Source organism: Hoplias malabaricus, chromosome 15 (genome assembly GCF_029633855.1).
Source record: "Hoplias malabaricus isolate fHopMal1 chromosome 15, fHopMal1.hap1, whole genome shotgun sequence".
NCBI lineage: Eukaryota > Metazoa > Chordata > Actinopteri > Characiformes > Erythrinidae > Hoplias > Hoplias malabaricus.
This window is the reverse complement of record NC_089814.1, coordinates 21,151,836-21,162,566: the sequence shown is the minus strand read 5'-3', so window position 1 is coordinate 21,162,566 and position 10,731 is coordinate 21,151,836. Positions and strand designations below refer to the sequence as shown.

General features: G+C 40.2%; 2 protein-coding genes across 2 annotated transcripts; both read right to left on the bottom strand.

Moving 5' to 3' along the window:
* Nucleotides 1-110: 110 nt before the first annotated feature.
* fbxo40.1 (F-box protein 40, tandem duplicate 1) lies at nt 111-2,724 on the bottom strand. The gene is made up of 3 exons (XM_066646536.1): nt 2,589-2,724; nt 679-2,499; nt 111-412 (listed from the first exon to the last, which is right to left on the bottom strand). Exons 1-3 carry the CDS (start codon nt 2,589-2,591, stop codon nt 212-214), a joined length of 2,025 nt encoding a protein of 674 aa, XP_066502633.1. The 5' UTR covers nt 2,592-2,724; the 3' UTR covers nt 111-211.
* Nucleotides 2,725-4,394: 1,670 nt separating this feature from the next.
* fbxo40.2 (F-box protein 40, tandem duplicate 2) lies at nt 4,395-8,221 on the bottom strand. The gene is made up of 3 exons (XM_066645282.1): nt 8,210-8,221; nt 5,893-7,806; nt 4,395-4,618 (listed from the first exon to the last, which is right to left on the bottom strand). Exons 1-3 carry the CDS (start codon nt 8,219-8,221, stop codon nt 4,406-4,408), a joined length of 2,139 nt encoding a protein of 712 aa, XP_066501379.1. The 3' UTR covers nt 4,395-4,405.
* Between the last annotated feature and the right edge of the window lie 2,510 nt (nt 8,222-10,731).

Below are 10,731 nucleotides of genomic sequence, written 5' to 3'. Positions count from 1 at the left end.
TAAGTTGGAATTCTGTGAATATCAGAGCAATAATTGAATTAGTACAATAACATAGCTTAATAACATAAGTCAAACTGATGGACAGAATTGACAAAGCAAAATTCAGTTTTATTCATTAGAACCAGAGTACAAAGTTATGACAAGGCAGAAATAATTTTTGGTGATCCATGGGCTTAGTATCTAAGGGAAGGCAGAGCAGTGAAAGCATTTCTTATGTTTTTAAAAACATGGATACTAGACTTTGGGTCTTCTTATCATTTATAAGGCTCTCTTTAACAGCAGTTAGTTGGACAGGTTCTGTTCTGTTCACCATCTGATAGTAAGGGCAGTCCTTAAGATGCTCAGACATTGGAGGAACTTCATCGAAGCACCAGTTATCCACGGTGGAGAACAAGTTGCTGAACTGCCAAACCTAATGGGGGGTTAGAATGTCTGTTAGTAGCACGTTAAGTTGATTTGTATTCTGTTACATTTATACTTATGTCATTTAAGTGTGTCTTTCTTAAATATTCTTCTTGGTCTAGAATAATGAGTTTACTAAGGCCAGGAATTTATCCCCTGTCTGTCATGCAGAAGGTAATGGTGCTTCCCATTATGCAATAACAACCACCCTTTTAAAACCCCATTGAGTTATTTGGAGAAAACATATTCACCTCAGATTTCCAGTGATAAACTGACCTTGTGTCTAGTTCTCCAACACCATCCACCGTGAGAATAGATCTTCTTCTCCCATTTCAATGAGACCATGCCTCTTTCTTGCAGCAATGTGCTGCAGACTTCTCTCATTAACCGGGACACCAGAGCCAGCTGAGATAGAGTGAAGCTGTCCAAAAAGCTAGCAATATTTACTAAAACTTCAAAGGGCAACTTGCTAAAAGCATCCAGGTTCCGGGCTCGTTTTCGTTCAGAGGCCTCTGTCCTCACACCTTCATAAAGCATAGTCGACACCTCAGGTGTCAGTTTAAAAGTGCTGAGGTCCTTGTCGTAAGAGATTGCAGCTCTTTGTGTAGAAGGCTGGAACCGTCTCTGAATGAAGGTGCAGCCCAGATAAGCCAGAGGGCATCTCTGCTCAAACCAGCCGTTCAGATTGTTCTGAATGTCTGCATGAACGTTCTTGAAATGGGAGGAAAACTCATCTCGTCTGAATGAATGGCAGCAGAGATATGTGAATGCAGAACTTGCTTTGTTGTGTTTGTTGGTGACACTCTCAGTTTGAATTTGGACATGAAGCTGTAAGGCCGTATTTGCGGTGATGTCCGCCAGAGTGGCATCTGCTTTGAAAGGAGCAGCGTAAAAATCATAAGTCTGAGTTCCCTCATTTGCCAAAAGGGCATCTGAAGAACTAGACTCTGCTATCAGGTGCCCCCTCTGTTCTTTTTCCAACGAGCACAAAAGGGACGCTTGGACCTCGTCCCATTTTGGCAGGTTGTCCATGTCAACTTCCAGTTCAGATGTATCAACCGATTTGCTAACCCTCTTGTAACGACCTGGATTGCGAATATTACTGGGTCTTGCGCTGAAGCTTGTGGGTACCTTGAATGTCCGCACTGTTTTTATCTTCATGGGCTCCAGGTTCCCGTATATGAATTTCTTAAATGGGCGCGTATCACAAGCAAACAAAGATGTTGCTATCAGAAACTTGCGCTCATCTATTTCATAAGGATTGAATTGTACCATGTCTAAAGATGCATTGCCTTCCTTGGGTTCTTTCTGTGGTTCCTCTGTTAAGATCTCCAGCCTGTTTGGATTTGTTTGTGCTTTGAATGCATTACTACCGGATGGAGGGTCTGTACCCAGAGATTTAACAGTTTGCTTGCAACCACTGAGCTCCATGCTGAACATGCTTTCCCAGATGTTGAACATTCCGAGACCTGAGATGTTGGTATCCCTAGCCAATGCCTCTCTTTCTTCTTGGGTTAATGGTCTTTCCTCAAGCTCAGGATCTAATAAGTCAGTGTCTATGAAGGTAGGGTCTGCCTCCACATCATTTGTTTCTCCTCCAACTGCTCCCTCAAGTTTGGCCAAAGGTTCCTCCTCAACCTTCTCAACAAGCTCAGGAAAAAGAGCTTTCATTTTAAGAGACTGGAAGAGGCACCGCTGGTCCCGGAGAGCCATGGACAAGTCAAGTGGCTCCTGGGTGTATTTCTCCTTGATGATATTCTGGTAGAACTCTGGAGGGTCAGCCTCTTCAATAGGCCAGCGGTTCCATTCCATCGAGCAGCATACTACACTAGCCGGACACACATGCAGGTGCTTGGCTAGCTTGGAGCGGCACATGGTGAAGGGGCAGCCATAGAGGGCATTGAGGCAGGGCACCTTCTCATTAGGGCACAACAATGCATGCTCATCTTCTTTGCACATGTGAAAGGTGGCTCCACAAAGCAGACGGCAATTAATAACCATGCAGGACACAGAGACTTCAATGGGAGCTCTGCAACGCCGGCTGTGGCAGCTCTCACAGTGCCTGTGCAACTTGGATGCTGGAGTCTTCTGCCTGACCTAAGGTAATTGACAAAGAAAATGTGTGAAAACATAGTTTGGAACAGCTGGGTTATTTTATGTGGTTATTTAGACATTTCTGGACTTACCATGTTTACAAGTCAATATCAGTTACTTGGGGCTTGAATGCATATCATCTGAAACAGATACTATACATCAAAATGTGAAGGTGAAGTCAAGTAGCAATACATGAGGTGGTTCCAGAAATGTTGCTACTCCTCCTGTCCTCCCCCTCGCTTCTTACTGCTCATTTCCTACCCTGGAACAAGCTGGAGGAATCAAGGAAAGGAAAGGAGCAGGAAGAATGGTGGAGAAAACAAGCAGTAATTGGGGAAATCGGACAACTGATCCCTTATCAATATGATGCGCACTACTGATGGAACTGAGGCTATCATTACAGCCCTAATACTCCTGAGTGACGCCTCTGGTATTTGGACAAGCAGCAAATGGTCTCATAAAATAAGTTTCCGGGTCACAGCGGAAAGGAAGAGGAGGATCTATAGGGGAAAAAAGTAACTTTAAGGGTTTCTGGAAGCCCTCGCGTGATACACTGCTTCACAAATTATGCAGGAAACTGATTTTTGTTTATCTACTTCTCCCCCATGTGGATGAAAATGGAACAACATTCACAGACAAACTGGACCCAGCAACCATCTTTGAAATAAGACATTGCATAACGGTAGAGTGCATTCTTAAATTTCCAACATGCAATGCAAAGAAATTGGAATATAAGTAGTTACATGTCCATCACCAAGAACAAATTCAAAGATATTGAATATTGACAGAAAAAGTGGTCATCTTACCAGTGTGTAAAATCCTCCTTGCTTGTGTGCAGCTTAGTCACTCCAAAACTGAGAGTACTAATGTCCCTAGTGTGTCTGAAAGTTAAAAATAGATTGAAGTTTGCATGGTGGAGGAACAGTGTGACCTCTGTAAGACAGAATCAGGTTACAGGTCTAGAGATTTAGAATTACACAGTAAAGAGTAAACACAGCAAAGAGCGACCTGAAGTTCTTCTTAAGCGGTTCTTTTTAATCCTTTAGGAGACACATTTTAATATAATTTCCCACAAATCATAGTATATACACATTTTCACACTTTAGCACTTAGATTGTTCATATTCCTGTATTTAATGACATCTTAGGGAAAAAAAGGATTTCTCTGTAACTTAGCAACCACTACATGCAGAAGATCAGATGCACAATTGTCTTTATGACCTTTGTGATTGTATATTTTATGTATACAGTAGACATACAAAACATTCTATAACATTACAAAATTAATTTACCATTTACCATTACCATTAATTCATTTTAATACATTACATTACATGTAAGATAAATGAAAAATAGATTTCTCAGACATTTTATACAATGGGACTGAAATAACATATATGCATGGCTTGGTGGACTTTTGTCAATATCAGATAGGCAGCACTTAAAGCTTTTATCCTTGAAAGATTGTAGGAATATATCCAATGTTTTTCTTACATAATATCTGAAAAAATAATTAACCGAAGAGAAAAATTCTAATTTTCTACACATTGTCTTCTACCTCATGCTGAAAAATGAGGATGTACTTAACAGATGTTGTGACATATATACTGATCAGTCAAAACATGAAAATGACCTATAGATGTCATATCAGAGACAGCAGCTCATCTGTTGCTGCAAAGTTTTTGTTCTTCGTCCTCTAGTCCTGCATCAGTGGACACTGGACGCTGTTGCCTTGATGTTTTTAAAGGGTGGAATAAACAAACAATAATGTAATTTTAAGGTTTTGTCTGATGGTGTAAAACATTGAATTTTAATGTATAATTATAATTATTTCGTTGGTATTAAATATAACTATGAAAATGCACAGAGAAAACAAACAAACAAACAAAAAACCCTACATTTATGAAATTTTAATAAACTTTTCTCCGTCCCTTAAAAAGTGTTACTAGACTTTCCCGCTCCTCTGAGACTTCAGTGTGTTCCCACATGCTGGGCAAAGGGAAGGGCACTTTTTTTGGTTCCGTTTGGTAAAATGGACACTGCTTAAGATGCTCAGCCATGGAAGGGGAGCCACCAACACACCAACTGCCCACTCTGCTGAACAAACTGCTGAACTCCCAAACCTCAGAGTGAAAGAAAGAAGACAGAATTTTAGTCTGATTTTAAACTTGACATTTTACTCTTGAATTACAGGTCAACAATAATTCCTCATTTGCCACAGTAATGTTAGAATAGCTTAGTTACTTAATAAAATGTATCATAAAATCATAAATTACAATCATACTGTTAAGGAGGTTAAACCCAGTCTTACTATTGAGTTTACACATATGTAATATTATATATATGCCCTATTTCCAGAAAGTCTGTAACATTTGTAAAATGTAATAAAAATAATCTGTGATTTGTTTATTTCTATGAACATCAATTTAACTGACAAAGGCATGAAGAAAAGATTTCCAGTGTTCCAACATTCCACACTAAGCAGGTAAAATAGTTAATGTCACATGAATTGTTTAAAATGATCATTCATATGACATTTTTGGCAAGCAAGGATGGTTCATAGCTCATTACTTTGTGCCAAATATGCTGAGAAAATTGTCAAACATTTCAAAAAGCACATGTCTCAATGCAAGCTTGCAGTGAAAGAATTCAGGGAAGGCCAGACACCACCTTTAAGTCCTCAGAGGGCATTGCAGGAGAAACCATTATGTGATAAATATAGCCACATGGGCTTATAAGTCCAGAAAACCATTGTCACCTAGCAAAGTCCACCAGTGCATTAAGAAATGCAGTTGGAATTTTATTTTCCCAAGGAGAAAATGTTTATCAATTTACGAAGAAATGCTGCAAGTTCTTTATCTCATTGTCTAAAAGTGCTCTGGACAGATGAGTTCATGTTTCAACTTATTTTGGGAAAACCACATGTCAAATTCTCTGCACCAAATATGAAATTGTCTATCCAGCGTGTTACTGGCAAAGTCGTCTATTTCCAGGAACTCCATGGTTATTTCAGCAAGACACTGCGAGGCCTCATTCTTCATAAGCAATAACAGCATGGCTTTTTAGACAAATGCAAATGCCAGATGGGACTGTTTCTATCTCATACTAAATATTTACAGTGCATCATAAAGAGTAAATATGTTTCTTTCCCAAATAAGTGTGTTGCAAAATTAGTTTAAAATTACAAAATATAAACAAGTTGGTCAGTAAAATTTTTTTAAATTTGTCAGTTAAATAAAGGTTCAAGAGAATGAACAAATCCCAGAATATTGTTTTTTTTTTTTTTTGCAATGTACACCATGCCTCAACTTTTTTTCTGCAATTAGGTTAGTATGTCAATTAATTATTGTTTTAATGGAGCTTGTGTTAACTCAGTGCCCATCAGAATATCACTTACAACTGATGACTTCCATCTGGCTCTACCATGAGAGTATATCTTCTTCCTCCATTTCAAACCAACCATCCCTCTCTCCTGGAGCAGTGTGGCACTGACTTCTCGGAAAACTCTGGAGACAAGTGCTAGCTGGGAAAGAGAGAAACTATCCAGGTAGCTGGCAATATGACGCAGAACCTCAAAAGGAAGGTTACTGAGACAATCCTCATGTTTAGCTTGCATCTGTTGTAAGGTGACCACTTGGGAATGATCCGTAAGAGACACAGGTATTTCAGGCCTGAGGGTGAAAATGCTGAGGTCCTGGTTATAGGACACTGTGGCTCTGTGTGTGGAGGGCTGTAGGTGTTTCTGGCTGAATGTGCAGCCCAGGTAAGCCAGAGGACATCTCTGCTCAAACCAGCCACAAAGACAGGACTGGATATCTGAGTGGACATTCTTGTAGTGTGAGGGGAATTCATCACGTCTGAAGAAATGGCCACAAAGGAAATTGAATGCAGAGGTGGATTTGTTGTATCTAAGAGTGACACTCTCTGTATCTGTCTGGAGGTACAGTTTTAGATCCCTTTCCACTGTAATATCAGCCAGATTGGCATTATATTTGAATGGGGCCTTGTCAAAGTCATACGTCTGAGTAGCTATGTCAACATAAAGTCCATCTGTTGCTACAGTTTCACTGATCTTATGACCTCTTATCTCCACCTCAGCAGCACACAGCAAGGTTCCAAACATTTCATCCATTTTTGGAGCATCCTTCTCAGACACCCCCAAATCGACCGTGTCCACACTCTTGTGCTCAGTACGCGGCCGGGTAGAGGGGTCCTTCAGTTGGATACGTCTGTGTCTGTAGCTGACGGGAACACTAAATGAACGCAGGGTTTGAACCGGTATTGGCTCCAGGCTGCCATAGACAAAATCCTTCTCCTTGGGTGTGCAAGCTTCTATCTGGCCAAAAGAGAGCAGCATGCGTCCATGGTGTACTACGTACATGTTGAACTCTCTTGGATTTACTTCTTTGCTGAGTCTTTCCAAGACTCCCTCCTGCCACGGAGCAAAGCCTGTTTTTTCTGGTTCAGCTGCATCTATTACAGCTCCTTCTTTGGCTGGTACTTTAAACTTTTCTTGCTGATGTGCTTGGATATGGGGATTAGTGGGACAATTCGATACATCCTTCTTCTTCTCCTTGTTTGCTTTCAACTCTTTGCTTTCCTCCCCTGCCTGCTTGCAGCCACCTCTCTTCATATTAAACATCTTCTCAAAAAGGTTGTATTTCTCTGTATTCACGGTCCAATCCTGGGCATTCTCAACAGGCTCTTCTGCTGCAGCCTTTAGAGGACCATAATTTAAGATTTCACCACCAGTTGTTCCATTCATTTGTTTAATTCCTTTTATTGCACCCCTTTCTTCATTAAAAACATCTTCTACCACATTCACCTCCTCCTCTGTTGGTAAAGGTTCTTCTGGCTCATCCATTAATTCTGGAAAGAAACTTCTCATCTTCAGTCTAGCACAGAGGTGTTTCTGATCTCTGAGAGCCATGGATAGGTCCAGAGGTTGGGGCTCCTGGTCACTCTTCAGGAGATTTTGGCACAGAGGTGATTTTACATCCTCAATAGGCCAGCGGTTCCACTCCATCGAGCAGCATACTACACTAGCAGGACACACCTCCAGGTGCTTGGCTAGCTTTGAGCGACTCATGGTGAAGGGGCAGCCATAGTGGGCATTGAAGCAAGGCACCTTCTCGTTGGGACACAACAATGTGTGCTCATCTTCTTTGCACATGTGAAATGTGGCGCCACAAAGCAGACGGCAGTTGACGACCATGCAGGACACAGAGACCTCTATTGGAGCTCTACAGCGCTTGCTATAGCAGCTCTCACAGTGTCTGTGAAGCTTCGGAACTGACCTCTTGTATCTGCTCTGTAGTGGAAAATGGACAAATGTTATCTTCGCAAGTAAACCTTAAACAATCTGAAGATCATGAGCTTCAGTAATTACTCATTCAACCATCTTTTATTAATAGGCCCTGATTCTCATTAGGATGTATCATTTATATGTATGGAACACAAAATTACAGACAAACAGATGCCTTCATTAACAAGAAAGACAAATAAACATACCATCTGTTATACTGTGACAAATGTCATTCAGACAGACCTTGAAAAAAATCAGAAAAATACAGAAAATTATTTTTATATTTTGGTCATTAGCAATTTGTGTTATCAAAAATATACAAACCCTAAAAGCTCTAAATCTATTTATACAAAATATGTAGCAGTAAAGTCAAGCATATGTGGGATATAAGTAATGTACCCTACCTTACAGAAGTGACCATGCCTTAGTAACTTTCCAGCCTTAGTGCTTACCAAGTCCTGCTACAAGCACGATTCAGTCAAGTTATAAATAGGCTGTTATAGTGTACCAAGTTACACAACCCCTACATGTCATAGACTGACTCCAATATACAAATACTTTAGTGGAATGAGCAATTATTCCAGCTTTTTGTATATAATATAAAGCTAGCTTGTAATATTTTTTTCAATCCTAATCCTAACATGACACGCCAGAATATATCTAATGTGAAGGTAGCTACTTTGTAAATAGACCTCTAGATGGCAGTCTAAATTTAATTGACGGGCACAAGGAAAGAAGGACATGAATAAAGTATTAACAGTGAAAACTGATGCTAATTGCGGCGTTAAAGCTGTACAAAAGGTGGCCCTTTGGAGACTGTGTTTTTGGCTATTAATTTACCTCAAATCTTCATTCAATAAATTATTTAATAACAATTTTAATTCTATTTCCATAATTTGCTTGTAAATGATATTTTTAATATCATTTGAGTATCAAAATCGCAGTTAATTGATTTGCTAAATGCCATAAAAGCTTTCTGGAAAAAAACTAACTCAGCAAATACATTGTGTGCTAAATTTAACAACAGTAAATTCTCAAGAATAGGTTAAGTGTAGGTTAGAGTTCAGAGTAAATTAATATGTTTCTTTAAAGAAAACAAAACATAATGTGTCTAGGATTCATATTATTCCTCTGAAATCAGGATTGTCCAGAAAACTGCACTCAACATTCATTCATTCATTATCTGTAACCCTTATCCAATTCAGGGTCGCGGTGGGTCCAGAGCCTACCTGGAATCATTGGGCGCAAGACGGGAATACACCCTGGAGGGGGCGCCAGTCCTTCACAGGGCAACACAGACACACACACACGCCTACGGACACTTTTGAGTCGCCAATCCACCTACCAACGTGTGTTTTTGGACTGTGGGAGGAAATCGGAGCACCCGGAGGAAACCCACGCGGACACGGGGAGAACACACCAACTCCTCACAGACAGTCACCCGGAGCAGGAATCGAACCCACAACCTCCAGGTCCCTGGAGCTGTGTGACTGCGACACTACCTGCTGCGCCACCGTGCCACCCACTGCAGTCGAAAGCCCATTGTAATTTTTTTTGTAAAATACTGTTATTTTAGGTGTGTGTGTGTGTGTTTTGTATGTAACAAAAAATGTTTTGTGGGTTCACTGAATCTCTCATATACCATTAAACCTAAATAATGCCTGTTCTGTTGCTTCTTCTCTGTACTGTGCCCTGTGCACTAAATAAAGGTTGCCTGTTTACAGTATGTCTGTCTGAATTCCAATTTGTAAGGCCATTAAATAGGTGTTAGTTTTGGATGACTGCAGTGGTGGCAGTGATGAGTAACCCTATGACAAGGGCTGACAAGGAGAATGTAGACAAGGAGAGTGAAAAGTTAGTGGCCACCATGGACTCATGTGGGAAGGAAATGGCTCATAGTGCTTGTTGATGCAGGTGCCTCTGTGTCACTGCCCAGACCCGGGGTACTCTGGCCCAACCCTTTTTTGATTCTGAGGTTATTTTAGGGGTTTATGATGTGTTTGGGTGTTTCATCTAAGGGAGGTTTTTATTTCTTTTTAGGCTTGGTGTGTACTGAGATTTGTTGTTTGCTGGGGGTTCACGCTCAGCGTGAAGGGTGTCTGCTGACATGCATTTTCCCTGACTCTTGATACACAGCCAGGCCCCAGAGATGTGCTGACCCATACTGGAATATCGATCCCTCCGATACCAGATCTTTATTTTCTAAAATCCACTCTCAAATCAAAATATTGATACTTTTGATACTTCAGTCACTTGAAGTAATGTGTATCATTAACAGGAACAAAGTGGATAGTAACTAAACTATTGAGACCTTGTGTAAATGATACGCGTTTGTTGGGAACTACTTTTTCTTCCACCTTGGTAAGTGCGTAATGCGCAAGCGCAGTGGCACGCTGCTCAGTCAGTCACAGTCTGTAGACACAGACACAATGGCAGAGCGTAAACAGATTGTGCGGAGCCTTTAGGTACTGCAAGCAGGCACTGTCCAGGTACAGAGGGGGAAAATATGGAGCTTTAAGCGGCATTAAGCACTGTTGCTGTTGGAGTTGTTCAAATTAATAAATATGGTTATGAAATAAGTAATGAAATACATCTATGCTTCAACAACGAGCTGCATGAATTCAACTTGGAGTAATAATGTGTATCACTGAGACAATCTCACATAGGCAAAAGTTCAGGTAAGGTTTCCTATAGAACTGATCGTTTAAAGTGGATAGACTAGGTCTAATTAAATTATACAGAGCATTTGCGATAAAACAGCCACGGTGAACTTTGAAATATATATACTAGAAAAGATAGATTTAAAAAAAACATTTCATCCATATTTTATCTTTATTTACAGTCCGTTTATTTTGCTTGTTTATATATATATATATACATGTTTGTTTGTTTTTTTTTTCTCTCTCTCTCTGATGTCTTGTAATCTTTATG